The sequence below is a fragment of the Cyanistes caeruleus genome, chromosome 16 (genome assembly GCF_971803275.1).
Source record: "Cyanistes caeruleus chromosome 16, bCyaCae1.hap1.1, whole genome shotgun sequence".
In the NCBI taxonomy this organism is placed as follows: Eukaryota; Metazoa; Chordata; class Aves; order Passeriformes; family Paridae; genus Cyanistes; species Cyanistes caeruleus.
In genome coordinates, this window is record NC_141716.1 from 9,578,133 (window position 1) to 9,591,220 (window position 13,088).

The 13,088-nt window shown below is 42.8% G+C and overlaps 1 protein-coding gene across 2 annotated transcripts in view; it reads right to left on the reverse strand.

The window, feature by feature from the left end:
* Window positions 1-13,088, reverse strand: part of TOP1 (DNA topoisomerase I) — a 66,339-nt gene that overhangs the window by 15,537 nt on the left and 37,714 nt on the right. For both annotated transcript variants that reach the window (XM_086853079.1, XM_086853080.1), the window contains 6 exons: window positions 11,516-11,642; window positions 10,921-10,979; window positions 8,111-8,206; window positions 5,537-5,612; window positions 4,491-4,588; window positions 54-169 (listed from right to left, as the gene is read on the reverse strand). In XM_086853079.1, the coding sequence (XP_086709205.1) occupies window positions 54-169; window positions 4,491-4,588; window positions 5,537-5,612; window positions 8,111-8,206; window positions 10,921-10,979; window positions 11,516-11,642 (572 nt within the window). The remainder of the gene's footprint in view (window positions 1-53; window positions 170-4,490; window positions 4,589-5,536; window positions 5,613-8,110; window positions 8,207-10,920; window positions 10,980-11,515; window positions 11,643-13,088) is intronic.

Below are 13,088 nucleotides of genomic sequence, written 5' to 3' on the forward strand. Positions count from 1 at the left end.
GCCCTGAGATGTTTATTTCTCTTCCTAGCAAGTAGGAACAGAGATTAACTCACCATCATAATAAAACTTGACATTTTCAGGCAGAGGTTCATATGGTGGAGCAAATACAGGACCTTTGTGCTCTAGGAACTTCCATTTAATGCCTTCAGGGTAGCGCTCTTCTTCCCACCTTCAAGAGAGAAATATGAACCAATACAATTTTAAGCTCTCAATCTTCATTTTATTACTGTGTGGGTATGAGAGTATGCTAAACCAGCAAGAAATCACTGCTTTGTCAGGTACAGACCAACAACAAATACTCAGTATACTATCACCATTTAATTCCTTTTTTTTTCTCCTTTTTCCAAAAGCACAGTCATATCCATGAGCAGAACACCTTGGGCTGCAGATTATCTGATGCCATCCTATTCCTTACCTCCCATTTGCCCCTCTTTTCACAAAATCACACAGCTGAAATTGCTTAGATCTTAAGAAAATAAGACTTGGATCCTGTAAACCAACTAGGATCATGCCAAATTTCAGCTGGGATCTAACATCAGGTCTAGGATGCCTGCTCAGCAAAGTCAAATAATTGTGGTATATTATGCAGCTGCTTTCAGATGTGGACAATATGCTGTTAAGGGAAGAGATAAAGAAACAGATGTTCATTTATGACCTAAATGAGAACAAACCTGCTTGGACAAGAAAGACTAAAACCTGCTCTGTCATTTTAAATTCATTCCAATTCTCTGGGTATGAAAAGCATACTTGAAGAAAAACAGAGCAGCCCAGAAAACTGCATGTCTGCCTTAAAGACGATCTATAAAAATGCTCTGCAAGTGATGCATTTGGTATCACAACGCAGCAAGGCAGGCACCACCAATCCCACATTCTAAGGGAACAGGGTCAGCAATTCATCTGCAGAGAAAAGGACCCTGCCAGGCCAGGATCCTCCCTCTCCCCAGTTCCCAAGCCACTGATTCCACACTCCTCCCCTCTGAGCTCCTTTCATGATTACCACAACATTACTGCTACATGCTGCTGGCACAGGATTCCCTGCTGGGAAAGGCTATTTCACCTCAGTGATCAATCAACTGGAAGACCATTAACCTGTCACAGCACTCAGTCTCTGAATCGCCCAGACAACTTTTTTGAGCAGCCATGACAATAAAAAAACCCCAGAAGTTTAAGCTTCAGTCTGGTGTCAGCCCTAAGGAGCAGCATTCCCATTCCAGGTGCCATAGCAGATGAGGAAAGATGTACATGTACTGCCTGCATCTCAGGAGTTGTGATGCACTGGCAGATTGCTTCATCTCTACCGAGATAAAAGTCACAGCATGGAAGATAAACACTGTACAGAGACAAGAGTTTCTGCTAGAAGACACTCAAAATCCTTCACTTGTGTCTGTACATCAACAATTTAGGAACAGCAGCAACACAGCAGCTGGCTGGAGTTTGAAAAGCACTGTTTTTGACCACACCACTGGACCTGACTTCTGATGAGAAGCAACATCTTGAACAGCAAAGCACCCAAACCCAGCTATCAGTACAGAACTGCATGTCAGACTTCAGGCTGGGAAGAAGGCTCAAGTAAACTATGTTGATATAAGAAACCAATATTGACACAGATTCCAAATATTTACATTCCTAATGATTGTTGTTTTTTGTTTATTTAATTAATTAGAAGCTAGAAATAGAAATATTTTGTCAAACATAGGCCTAGGTTCTTCCACCCAGAAGCTCCTTTCAGCAAAATAAACCTAAACCACTCTCAGCCAGAATAAGCTTCTCTCTGACAATGAGCAATTTTATTTCAGTAAGAACAAAATAAGGGCATCATTCACAGCAGTTACTGCTTTTCAGGACAGGTTTGTCATTCTAGTTTTTTTAAAATTTATTCCTTTGATATTTACTTGGTGAGAAATTCAGTACCTTTATCCCTTCCTGTTCTTTAACAAAGGACACCTATAAAAGCAGTACTAGAAAGGCAGCAGTTTAAATAGCTAGTAGAAGGACATTGTGCCTTCTGGGAAGGCTACAAGGAAACATGGGATTCATGGGGTAGTTTCTAAGCTCGAAACTACCAAAAAGTGTAGCACAAAAAGACCACAAACCATCCCCAATCCCACTTCCATCTTCTTAAATATCACACATAAGCTTTAAGACAAAAGGTAAAAGTGACTCTCCTAAGTATTAGCTGATTTTTCAGCCTCATTTAGTTTCAAACAGAAAAAGCATTACAGCACCACTGCCCTTGGCAGCTTCTGGTTCTAAAGCAATGTTCTACACATGATTTTGTGGAGAATGCTGCCTATTAGCAAAGCTGCCTCACTGATTCCAGCAACAACTCATCAGTCATACAGGCTTCTTAATTAAATCCCACATCAAACTTGTCTAAATATGCCAGGGTGGCTCAGGAAGGAAAAGTTGGGGAAGATCTTTCAAGTGGAATGAAAAGAGAGAACATTCTTGGGAAAAAACCCAGAATATACCACAGGGATATGTTATTTCAAGGAAATGGACTTGCTGTAACACAAGGTGGGAGAAGTGCTGTAAGGTGCACCTCTGGATCACATTCTTCACACGCTGATGGGGCGTGAAAATGACCTCTGCAAGAGCTCTGCTCGGTGATGAATGAGGCCAGTGCCTTGGGGATGTCTGCATCAAGCACTCACACAAGTAAGGATGAAAATGCTCAAGGCAGCAAGCACTTGAGGAAGCAGCCAAAAAAAGGTATCAGACGCTCAGAAAATTGACTCAGATGGAACATAAAATGCCCTTAAGAGAAACAAGTGAAGTGCAGATGAAACCTCGTCCAGCAAAGACACGATACACAAAGCTGCAGATGGATGACAGGAACATCAGCAGAAGGATGCAGCTACCTCATGCCAAATTCTGCAAAACATGCTTTCCAAGGCACTTTTCCTCAGCAGTAAGCACAAACTGCAGAGCTTAACACTGCTACAAGGGCCTGTGCTGCCCAGGCAGGTGAGGGGAGAACAGCACAGCTCTCCAGTTAAGGTCTGCTGTTCAAGGATGTAGCCCACAATAAAAGAGAGCTGGGATGACAGAATTTTAAGTTAGACAGAACCAGTAAGGGGAGCTGAGACAAAGCCAAAAAGAAAACAGATCGTTAAGGCTTAAAAAGACCTTCCATAGCCTCCTACTGCTTCATGTCCCTGTAGTTTGGTAACGGTACAGCACATTAAAAATACACTGTCAAAGGAGCTGAGAGAAAAGAGGATTGCTCAGGAAAAAGGGAAGTTTTGGGGAGGGGCTGGAAACTCAAGTTTCTAAGGGAGTATTCAAGTACGAAAAAGATTTGCAAGTGCTGATGTTCTGAGGAAGTTGTGACAGTCAAAGAGAAAAATGTAGACTATAAACACACAGAAGATGTTTTTTCTTTTTAAAGATGAATCAATAATAGTGTCAATAAAGGGTAAAGGACTGAAGCTGAAAGGATTGAAGAAGATTGGAAATACTTTCCCCAACTCTACACATCTAGTAAAAATAGACAAATGATCTGAGAAAAGATCAAGGAAACCTCCCTGGAAGGTCATAAAGATACATTACAGGTGGAGGGAACACACACATGCTTTTGAGAAGTACATGTGTACTAAATGAGGGAAGTACTAAGGCAAAAACTTCAAAACACACAAATGGTAGCTCCCTCAAATCTAGGAATAACAGCTTAAATTACTATGGAGGGTTAAAAAAAATCCAGCAGGTTTCTTATACAGAGCACTACTGATGCATCACAGGTCTGCCTTCCAAATGAACCACAAAGGTCAGATTATTTAAAAAAGGTTCTAAAAAAAATGTAAGACTGGGGGGTACAACTTCAGTGATGTTACTTAAGGATCCTGGGCAAGACAGAAAGTTTTTCATTTAAAACTCATTTTCAGAAATCATTTGTCAAACAGGCTGAGCTAACTCATCACTTGATCAAGTGTCATTTCTGTGCCAGAGGCAGGAGCAGTTCTGAGCTGACACCCAGCTAGAATGAAAAGGCAGACTCTCACTCATGCTGGATCTCTATGTAACACAGGTAAATTCTACTAGAATACTGCTTAACACGTCTGTACTCATTAATATATATTCCTTAATCCATTTACACCTATTAATATATTCCTGCTGACACCCCCAAGCCTACAAGCTTTCATTCTGCTCTGAAGAGTGTCAGCACAGAGCAGCTTCAGGGCACAAGTATATTGGTACCTGATCAGTACAGGCAGCCTCTACATGACACAGATGGGGGGGAAAAAAACCCAAACCAGACAACCCCACAAAACACTTATTTCCTGTTTTAGGGATATTACTCCTACTTCAGAGGATGAACACAGTGAATGAGGTATTTATTTAGAGCTTACCAGAAAGTAAGCCAATTATTCAGAACAAATCCTCATGAATCAACAGAAGAGAAAGCCAGATGTGCTTATTCAGCCAGCATGGGAGGTACAGGCAAGTCCAGGTGCAGATGGGAGCCTACAGCACTGACTATATATAGTTACCATTTCCATTTTTGCTCCTCTTCTTTTTTCGGCTTCTTTCTTTTGTCTGCTTCAGGGACTTTCTTATCTTTGCTCTTGACTTTCTTTGCTTTGCTCTCCTGCAAAATGAGTAAGAATCTGTTAAAACAAGCTATAGAGTTTCCCCCTCCCCTGAAAAGATGTGTTAAAAGTAAAAGATTCTCTCTTGGGGTATACAAGAGCTGGAACTCTCATGGCTTCACCACATAAATGTGCTCCTAGATCATGCCATTAAGTCAAAGGCTGCTGATGGTCCCACTCAAGTTTTCAGCCACATTCTTTTATTTTACACTGGGGACATGCTAAATGCACACAGCCAGTTATCACCTAGTAAGGGGCAGGTGTGGGCCATGGGAAGGGAATTGCTGTCTTACAGAACCTCCTCCCTGGCCTGCACTGGTGTGTCTGGTGTGGCAAATGCTACAGAGCACAATCACCACAGTCAGCTGGCTTCCAGGATTATCCTGGTGTTTGCTGAGCGTTGAGACATTTCCTGTGAAGGGAAGAATCAACCCTATTGCTTGGAGGTGCTGTACCATGTGCCTCACAAGGGTGTCTTTGCTAAATGTGTAGTTTGTCAGTCTCAAATTATGGCTAACCTTTTCCAAATCCCTCTCCAAAGAAATTTCCACCTAGGCTCCATCTAAATGCATTAAGCTTCCTTCTAGCATCTAATCTCTTTTTCATCTCCCCTGCCTCTGAACCCTGCCACATCATCTGTGCAATTACCACATGTCAGGCTCCCCTGCCCCCTGCCAGCTTCTTAGCATGAGGATTGTGAATTGCTCGGAACAGCCTGGAAGTTCATGTCCTGGAGGCATCTTCACCCATTGTTTTAAGGGTAGGAAAGAAAGTTTCCCTGACCTTTTACACATTATAGTTCAGATATGTTGGTATCTGCATCCTAAGTGTGGATCTATCACACACAGCTGTTCCAGACAAAATCAGATTCCCCCTGCTCTGCATAATCCCACACCAAATAGCCTGGCTCTTCTTTATCATAAAAATAAACTTGTCTGTCACATTACCTCTTCTTCCTCTTGTTTCCTTTTCTTTGCTTTCTTTATGTCTTCTGTTTTGATTTTCTTGGGTTTGTAGTCAGCACTAAGAACAAAAAGACTTGCTGATGAAAGTGATCCATTTTCCAGTACAAATAAAGAGAAATCATAGACGTACAAAGTTTGTGTGCTCAAACTTGCAGCATAGCTGGCATTTTTAATTTCTAAAGAATATAATTTACACCCTGCTCTCTCAGAAGACTCAATAATCCCAATCCAGCACAACAGCCTACAAAACCTACAAGATGTTACTATCAATACCTCTCCACAAGTTTCACTGCTGAAGCAAACACCTTCTTTGATGAAGAAACAATTCAAAAGCATCAGTAGCCATGCATCAGTGATTCCATGGGATGGGAAAAATGGGTAAAACCTTATTGGCATGTTCTATCCCAACTCTCTTTCCAGCCATCAGTCTGGGATCTTGCCCACCAGGCTCACTTTTTCCACCCCCCAACTAGTTCAAACAATAGTGAAATTGAGTACTGGAAAATTACATAAACACAACCTCATTTCCAGTGAGGCTGGAAAAGACCTCTGACATCATGACCTATGACTCAACAGCACCTTGTCAACCAGACCAGGACACTGAGTGCCACTTCCAGTCTTTCCTTAAACACCTCCAAGGAAGGTGATTCCACCACCTCTCTGAGCAGCCCATTCCAATGTCTAATCACCCTCTCTGTGAAGAAATTCCTCCTAAAGCTCAACCTAAACCTCCCCCTGGTGCAGCTGAAGGCCATGACCTCTTGTCCTACCCCTTGTTTCCTGGGAGCAAAACCCAACCCCTGCCTGGCTGCATCCTCCTGTCAGGGAGTTCTGGAAAGTGATAAGGTCCCTGAGCTTTCTCTTCTCCAGGTTGAGCCCCCCAGCCACCATCAGACTTGTTCTCCAGACCCTTCTCAAGCTCCACTGCCTTCTTCTGGGCTTGCTCCCACACCTCAATGTCCTTCCTGAATTGAGAGGCCCAGAAGTTGAGGTGCCCCTCACCAGAGCCCAGTAAAGGGCAGAATCACCTCCCTGGTCCTGCTGGCCACCCTATTCCTGATATAGGCCAGGTGCCACTGGCCTTCTTGGCCACTTGGGCTCATGTTCAGCTGCTCCTGACCACCATGCCCAGGGCCTCTTCTGCTGGGCACTTTCCAGCAAAGCAGCACAGGCTGCTCCTGTGCCTTCAAGATTTCTTTCTTAAAGTATGTCCAGCCTTCCTGGGCCCTTTTGTTTCTAAGAGCTGCTTCCCAAGGGACACTCTGAATCAGCATCCTTTTGGAAGTCCAGGGTAGAGGGTTTGTTGACACCCCTCCTTCACCAAGTGTTGAAAAATCCATAATCTCCTGATTGTTATGCCCATGACAGCCTCCAACCACCACATCTCCCACCTGCTCTTCTGTGTGTAAACAGCAGGTCCAGCAGGGTAGTACCCCTGAAGGCCACAGCTGTCCTTACCAGCTGAGACAGAAAGTTCTTTTCCACACACTCCAGGAACCTCCCAGCCTGCCTCCTCTCCGCTGTGCTGAGTTTCCAGTAGGTATCTGGCAGGTTAAAGTCTCCCACAAGAACCAGGGCTGGCAATGGTGAAACGTCAGCCAGCCACTCACAGCATAGTTCATCCACCTCTTCATTGTGGTTGGGTGGTCTGGAACAAGGCTTCCAGCAGGATATCTGCCTTACCAGCCTTCCCCTAATGCTCATCCATAGGCACTCAACCTTATTGTCACTACTCCTGAGCTCTATAAAACACAAAACACTCCCTAACGTATGGAAACACCCCAATTTTTAATCTTTCCACTGCAGATGTGAGAGGGGGTCATACAAACCTAGCAGAAGGCAGCAAGTGATTACACAAAAGAAAAGATGTCCCACCCATGTCTCTTGGAAACTGAGACATGCAGGATTGGAGTGCCACCATGGTGAAACCCTTCCAACCCTTTGACTCCTGACTGCTGGTAAGGCCAGGCTACCTGAAGAGCTGGATGGGCACAGTGGCAGATGGCAGCGAGATGGAGCTGAGCTTGTATTTCAGTGGTTCTGTGTCAGGAAAACATCATGGGTGCTTCTCTTTGAGACAACAACCCTCAGCATAGCTTATGACACATTGAAACTCCAGGCAAACCACGCCAGGCAGTGCAGGCAAACCTCCCTCTGCCTCCAAACAGGCTGACAGTGCATTTTCTGCCTCCTGTGCAGTCATTTCCTTGCCCAACAGAAACCACTGCAGCCACTTAGCTACGTTAATACCTCACGTGCTCCCGTTTCTGTTTTATAGTCTTCATCAGTCTTTACCTGCCTTCTGGGGTTTTTCTTTTTTATTTACTAGTTCTGCAACATTTCACAGCACCATCTGTAGAGGCAGGTAATGACATTTTTCCTTGCACAGCACAAATACTATCCCTGCCCCACTCAGCATAAGGAGTCTGGGCTCAGACCTCCAGTACCCATCTCAAAAAGTCTGTGCTGATCACTTGGAATTCCACCTGCTCCCTCAATGTTCTCCTTTTAAAATTAAAGGCAAACATCCAAGTCACCAGCACCCAAGCTACTTACTCATCATCCTCTCGAGGTCTCTTCAGGGGCTTGGAGTCCTCTTTAGGAGATGCATAAAACCCATCATCATCTGGTTCATCTTTAATACGTGGCGGACTACAAGAAGAAGCAAAGAAACACAGTTCTACTTTTAAAGAAAAAGTTTCTTGGAATCCAGCAACAGCTGAGTTTTAAGAAATAATCATCTGCAAAATGGGCACGTCTTCCACAGAGTGTGCTGCCATCACAAGACCCCAAAGCCTTGAGATGTGTCATCTTCTGAATACTCACAAACAGTGTAAGGAGAGCAATTCAATGTCTAAGCATTTGCCATTTCTCAAGCAACATCAAGTTTAATTTCAACAGCTTAAAGTTTGTTTTGTTTCTCTGAGGTTTTGAGTAAAAACAACTGTAGTTTCCAGCACTTTCAAATACACTTAAAAATTGAAATGTCTGTGTGGAGTCAAATGCAGGATGTTATTTAGTTTCAACTCAATATTCTTATTGAGCCTTCTAAGAGAGAAAAAGATTATCAACAATGTTTGAAAGCTATTCCCTGGAATATTTTGCCAACTAAATACTGAGGCATGTGAAAACCAGAAAAGGAAACAAAGATTTGGCAAAGTTAAACAGATCAGTCTCTTTTCACTGTCCAAACTGCAGGAAGCAAACAATCCTGTCTCTTTCAACAGACCACAAAGTTAGGCTCAATGTTTTCAGCCATAACATCCCAAGACATTAGCAATAAGAAAAAAAGAGTGAGACTATTCTGTTAGACAAACTCATTATTTCTAGATTTCAGAAAAGCATTTCACTGATTTTCATAAAGAAAAAGATGACTCAAAGAGTCCAAAATGACATTTTGAAGCACTAAGTGCCATCTTGGGCTTCATTATTCATGTCCCACCAACAATTTCTTTATCAAATTGACTCAGTTTCCAAGCCAACATGCAGATTTTACATTCAGATGAAGTAGGAGTTAAAATAAGCAGCATTCAGCTTTGTAGACCACAGTCAGCAGGAGACATCAGGGAGTCTCATGTTAGCTGGCAGTGTGTCCATGAAGCAGAACGAGCAGTTTGCTCCTTCACAGCTCTAAAACCACTGCAGTGCTGGAAGATGCAGCTCAGGGGAGATACAAACAAGCTGCTCTACGAAGCCATTTCTGTTGCATGGCCTGGAATTGACTAAGACACAAGCCTGCAGCACAGAGACAGTTGCAAAACACCTACAGAAAAAAAAAGGGTAATTGTCCCACTTAATATATTCTTCCTTTCAGGCAGAAATGCAGAACTACAGTGTGTAAAGTCACCAGGAATTTTATCTATTTTATCTATTTTAACACTGAAATATTTCACAATGTTTTGTAATGGAAGAAATAACGTGTGAGACTATGAAAAGAAAGGAGCTGTATGGCCAAGCTGAACCTTGACTTGCATTGTTTCCAAGACTCTGATCATCGTACCAAGTCCTAAGGAGGAAAATCAAAACCATCTGAGTGAGGACATTTTTTTCTGCAGAACTTGTAAAAGAGTATTTCAGCAGGGGAAAAAAAAAATAAAAAAGAAAATAATTACTCTTAACCAGCACTTGGGCCCTGAAGAAGGCACAAATGCAATGGCTCCTCCAGGCTTTTCTCAAACACGTGAAAAAATGCTCTTGGACCTAAGGAGGATTTGGTTATCTTGATATGAGAGCATCCAACATCTCTGGTGAGATTAGCACTTCACGCAATTCTGCTGAACAGCAGAGGCTAGAGAGTTATTAACTGTCTGCTACACCATCAAACACCTGACCAGCACTGCCTTCTACTTCCAGAGTATTCCCCAAAGGGCCTGGAGATGGCGCCTCTGCCCTGCGCCAAGCCTCACTCCTTCCTCTGCGTTTTTAACTAAGAGCAGGGAAATGAAACAGATGGAAAAACTCATGTCAAAAGGGCACATTCAAAACAAACAATACCTAAAAGGCACGAGCCAGGCAGGTGCCTTCTTCCCAACCTCTCTGTATCCACATAACGTGGCGAGATTGGAAAGATTTTGTTTGTTTTGATTTTTAAGTAGACTCATAAAGTGAAAGAATTCATGAACCAAGGGCTGTTCTTGACTAACAGAAATGGATGCATGCATCCACCAGACCACACACCTTCAGTAAGTTAGTGGACTGGATTTAGCACCTTAAAAATAATCAATGGCTGGACTGTAAACAAGTCACAAGAGATCTTGGTTGACTATTAACAAAAAGTACTCTTCTATCAATTGCTCACTTCAGGTTTTTAATAAGACTACTTAGCAATGACTGATACAACACTCAAGTCCAGGAGGTTCTATTATAAGCAGGAATTTAGTACTAGAGTAGGATATCTATGCATTTCCTGAAGGTACTTCTGATTTTACATGTCGCTGTTAGTCCTCTGCAAAGGCTTCAGGCTGCAGTCACAATACAGGAGAGACACACAGAGGCAATCTGGATTTGCTTTGCTGGGTTCCTGTCCCCAGCAGACTGTCTGCAGGGTTCAACTTCCAATTTTACAACAGAGGTTCTTCCAAATCCAGCTACCAGTGTTCCTATAGTTCAATCTGTCCTCAGCAGAATCCAGCTCCTGAATACTGAGACAAACCCAGCATGTGCAGGCAGACACCAGGTACTCAACAGTTCCCATCTCAAATTACTGAGTACACAGATCTACCCATTCTCATAACTGAGAATGTATCTTCTGAAGAGCTTAAGAGTGCCCCAATTTTTTCTCAAGACCAAGTGAGAGGATTCAAACACTGAGCACCCATGAAAATCAAACTGCAGCTTTTTCCAAATCTTAGACCTGATCTTCTTACCTGGAGAAACCATTTTCCTTTTCCTTCTTTATTTTTATATCACTAGAAGATGACTTCATCTGAAAAACATAAAAAGTAGGAGCTGATTAGCATTTTCCAATATACAACACGAAGTATTTAACTTGCAGAAGGAACTGTGACTATCTCCATCCCCTGTAGTCTTTAGTGACCTACATGACAGAAAGGCAATATCTTCTCCAAGTCTTAAGTCAATTCAGTACTTTTTGGCCCTCCAATTTCCTCAGCAAATTGGAATTAAGTATGTAGTTTGTTCTTGCATGGACTGAATGTGATATGACTGATTTTTCTCCCCTGTCTCTGAACCCAGGCTTGGCAAAGTGAAATGTAATGGGAGAGAATGTGGAGCCAGTGGACACAGCTCCACAGTGGAACTATTTGTATTCACATACCTGCAGATAAAGCCCTTATGAGTTCATATCTAGCACTCCACAAAGTGTCTGGGTTAGCATGGGGATAATTCTCTCCAAGCTTATAAAGGCTTGGAAGTACAAGCTACATCTAACCCACTGAGTTTGTACTATTCAGTACTGTAAGACAGACCCATCCTCTTGTCTCTCCCACAGGAGACACCCACCTTCTCTTCCTTTCTCTTCTCCTTGTCTTTATCTTTGTGTTTGTCTTTGTGTTTCTCTGAGCTGCCATCTTTGTGTTTGGTTTTCTCCTTGTCTTTGTGTTTCTTTTCCGAGGAATCTTTGTGCTCACTGCAAGACAAGAGAGTGTGTTTGCAGAGGAGAACACAAGGAGATTTGACTAATACAATTTCCAGTGGTAAAGAGTCACAGGTTTTGATGATTACAAACCCTAAAAAACAAGGGATCACCTTAACAGGAAGATCCCCCACAGTCTCCTATCAGCATGACCCATTCTCCTCAGGAGGAAGAAGAACAGGAGGGATATGACAAAATCCCACTTGCCAAGCCTCCGCTTCAGGGAACCCATCAGCCTGGATTGCTGAGGAAATCCACAGCTGCTACACTTAAAGCTCAACACTTTAGGATGAATTCCCACTGTCTCTGCTTTTCCTCTTTTTCCTAGTCCACATAAAAGGTCACTGGAACAGAGCCGCCAGCCCCGTCAATGCCCGTGTCAGCTTTTGCTCAGACAACAGTTTGTCATTGTAGCAGCTCTCATCTCTGGAACTTAAAGAGAAAACCGCTGATCTCTATTATTCCCAAACAGATGGGAAAACCAGAGCAAACAGGATATGTGATGTCCTTGTGTTTATGCAAAGTCAAACAGAAAAGGCAGGAATAATGCTGCAGTCCCCAGCTGGAGCTGTTGATTCCACCAGAGCCAGCCCAGCTCTGCTGAAACAGCCCCATCCTGTGGGGCAAGAACCCAACAAAGGTGTTTCCAAGTGAGAGCCTGGTCTGTGACTACTCTGGTGTTATGAATAGCAGCACTTAGAGTTTAGATACCTAGAATCTTTAGTCAGAACACGAGAAAATGCATACGAGGAGAAGAAAATCACAACCTTTATTATTCTCTTTCTACCCACTTCTAATTTCTGAAACATTAGGATAAATTTGTATCACATTTTCAAGTTTTTCTTATCCACTAGGAGGACACATGCCTATTTTCAAATGAAAATAAGGTTTCTTATGGAATGACAAACCTTGAAGCCAAAAGTGAGGCAATACTCTCAGGAGACTCAGAATAGAAACATCAAGAACTGGCCACAAGGATTAGCAGCAATGGTGTGGAAGCCAAGCAACAAGCCTGGCAATTCTACAGGCCTTCAATACACACTTATAAGGTTGTGTGGACTCTGTGAGGTCACCCAGGGCTTTAGCAAGTCAAAGACATGGTGTAAATCAGCATGATAGGCACCAACCAAGCTGCTTTCCTCATGCTGGCTGTTCACACTCTCCCTTCTCAGCACTTGACTCTCATCACTGCTGTTCTCTGGGACATGCTGTGCTCCTTATGATTACAAAATGCACTACAAAGCTTCACTAGAAAAAGGCACTTTCCTTATTTCAGTTATTTCAACACTCAGGTGCAAGCCCAAACCAATCTGGCTGAACACAACTCTAAAAACCAAGCCAGGAATGCTGGGAAAGAGCATCATTTTGAAAAATTACAGATTCTTTGAGACTTCTTTCTGTCACAGAAACGGATTGCAAAAAGGGTGATGGCTACAGAGA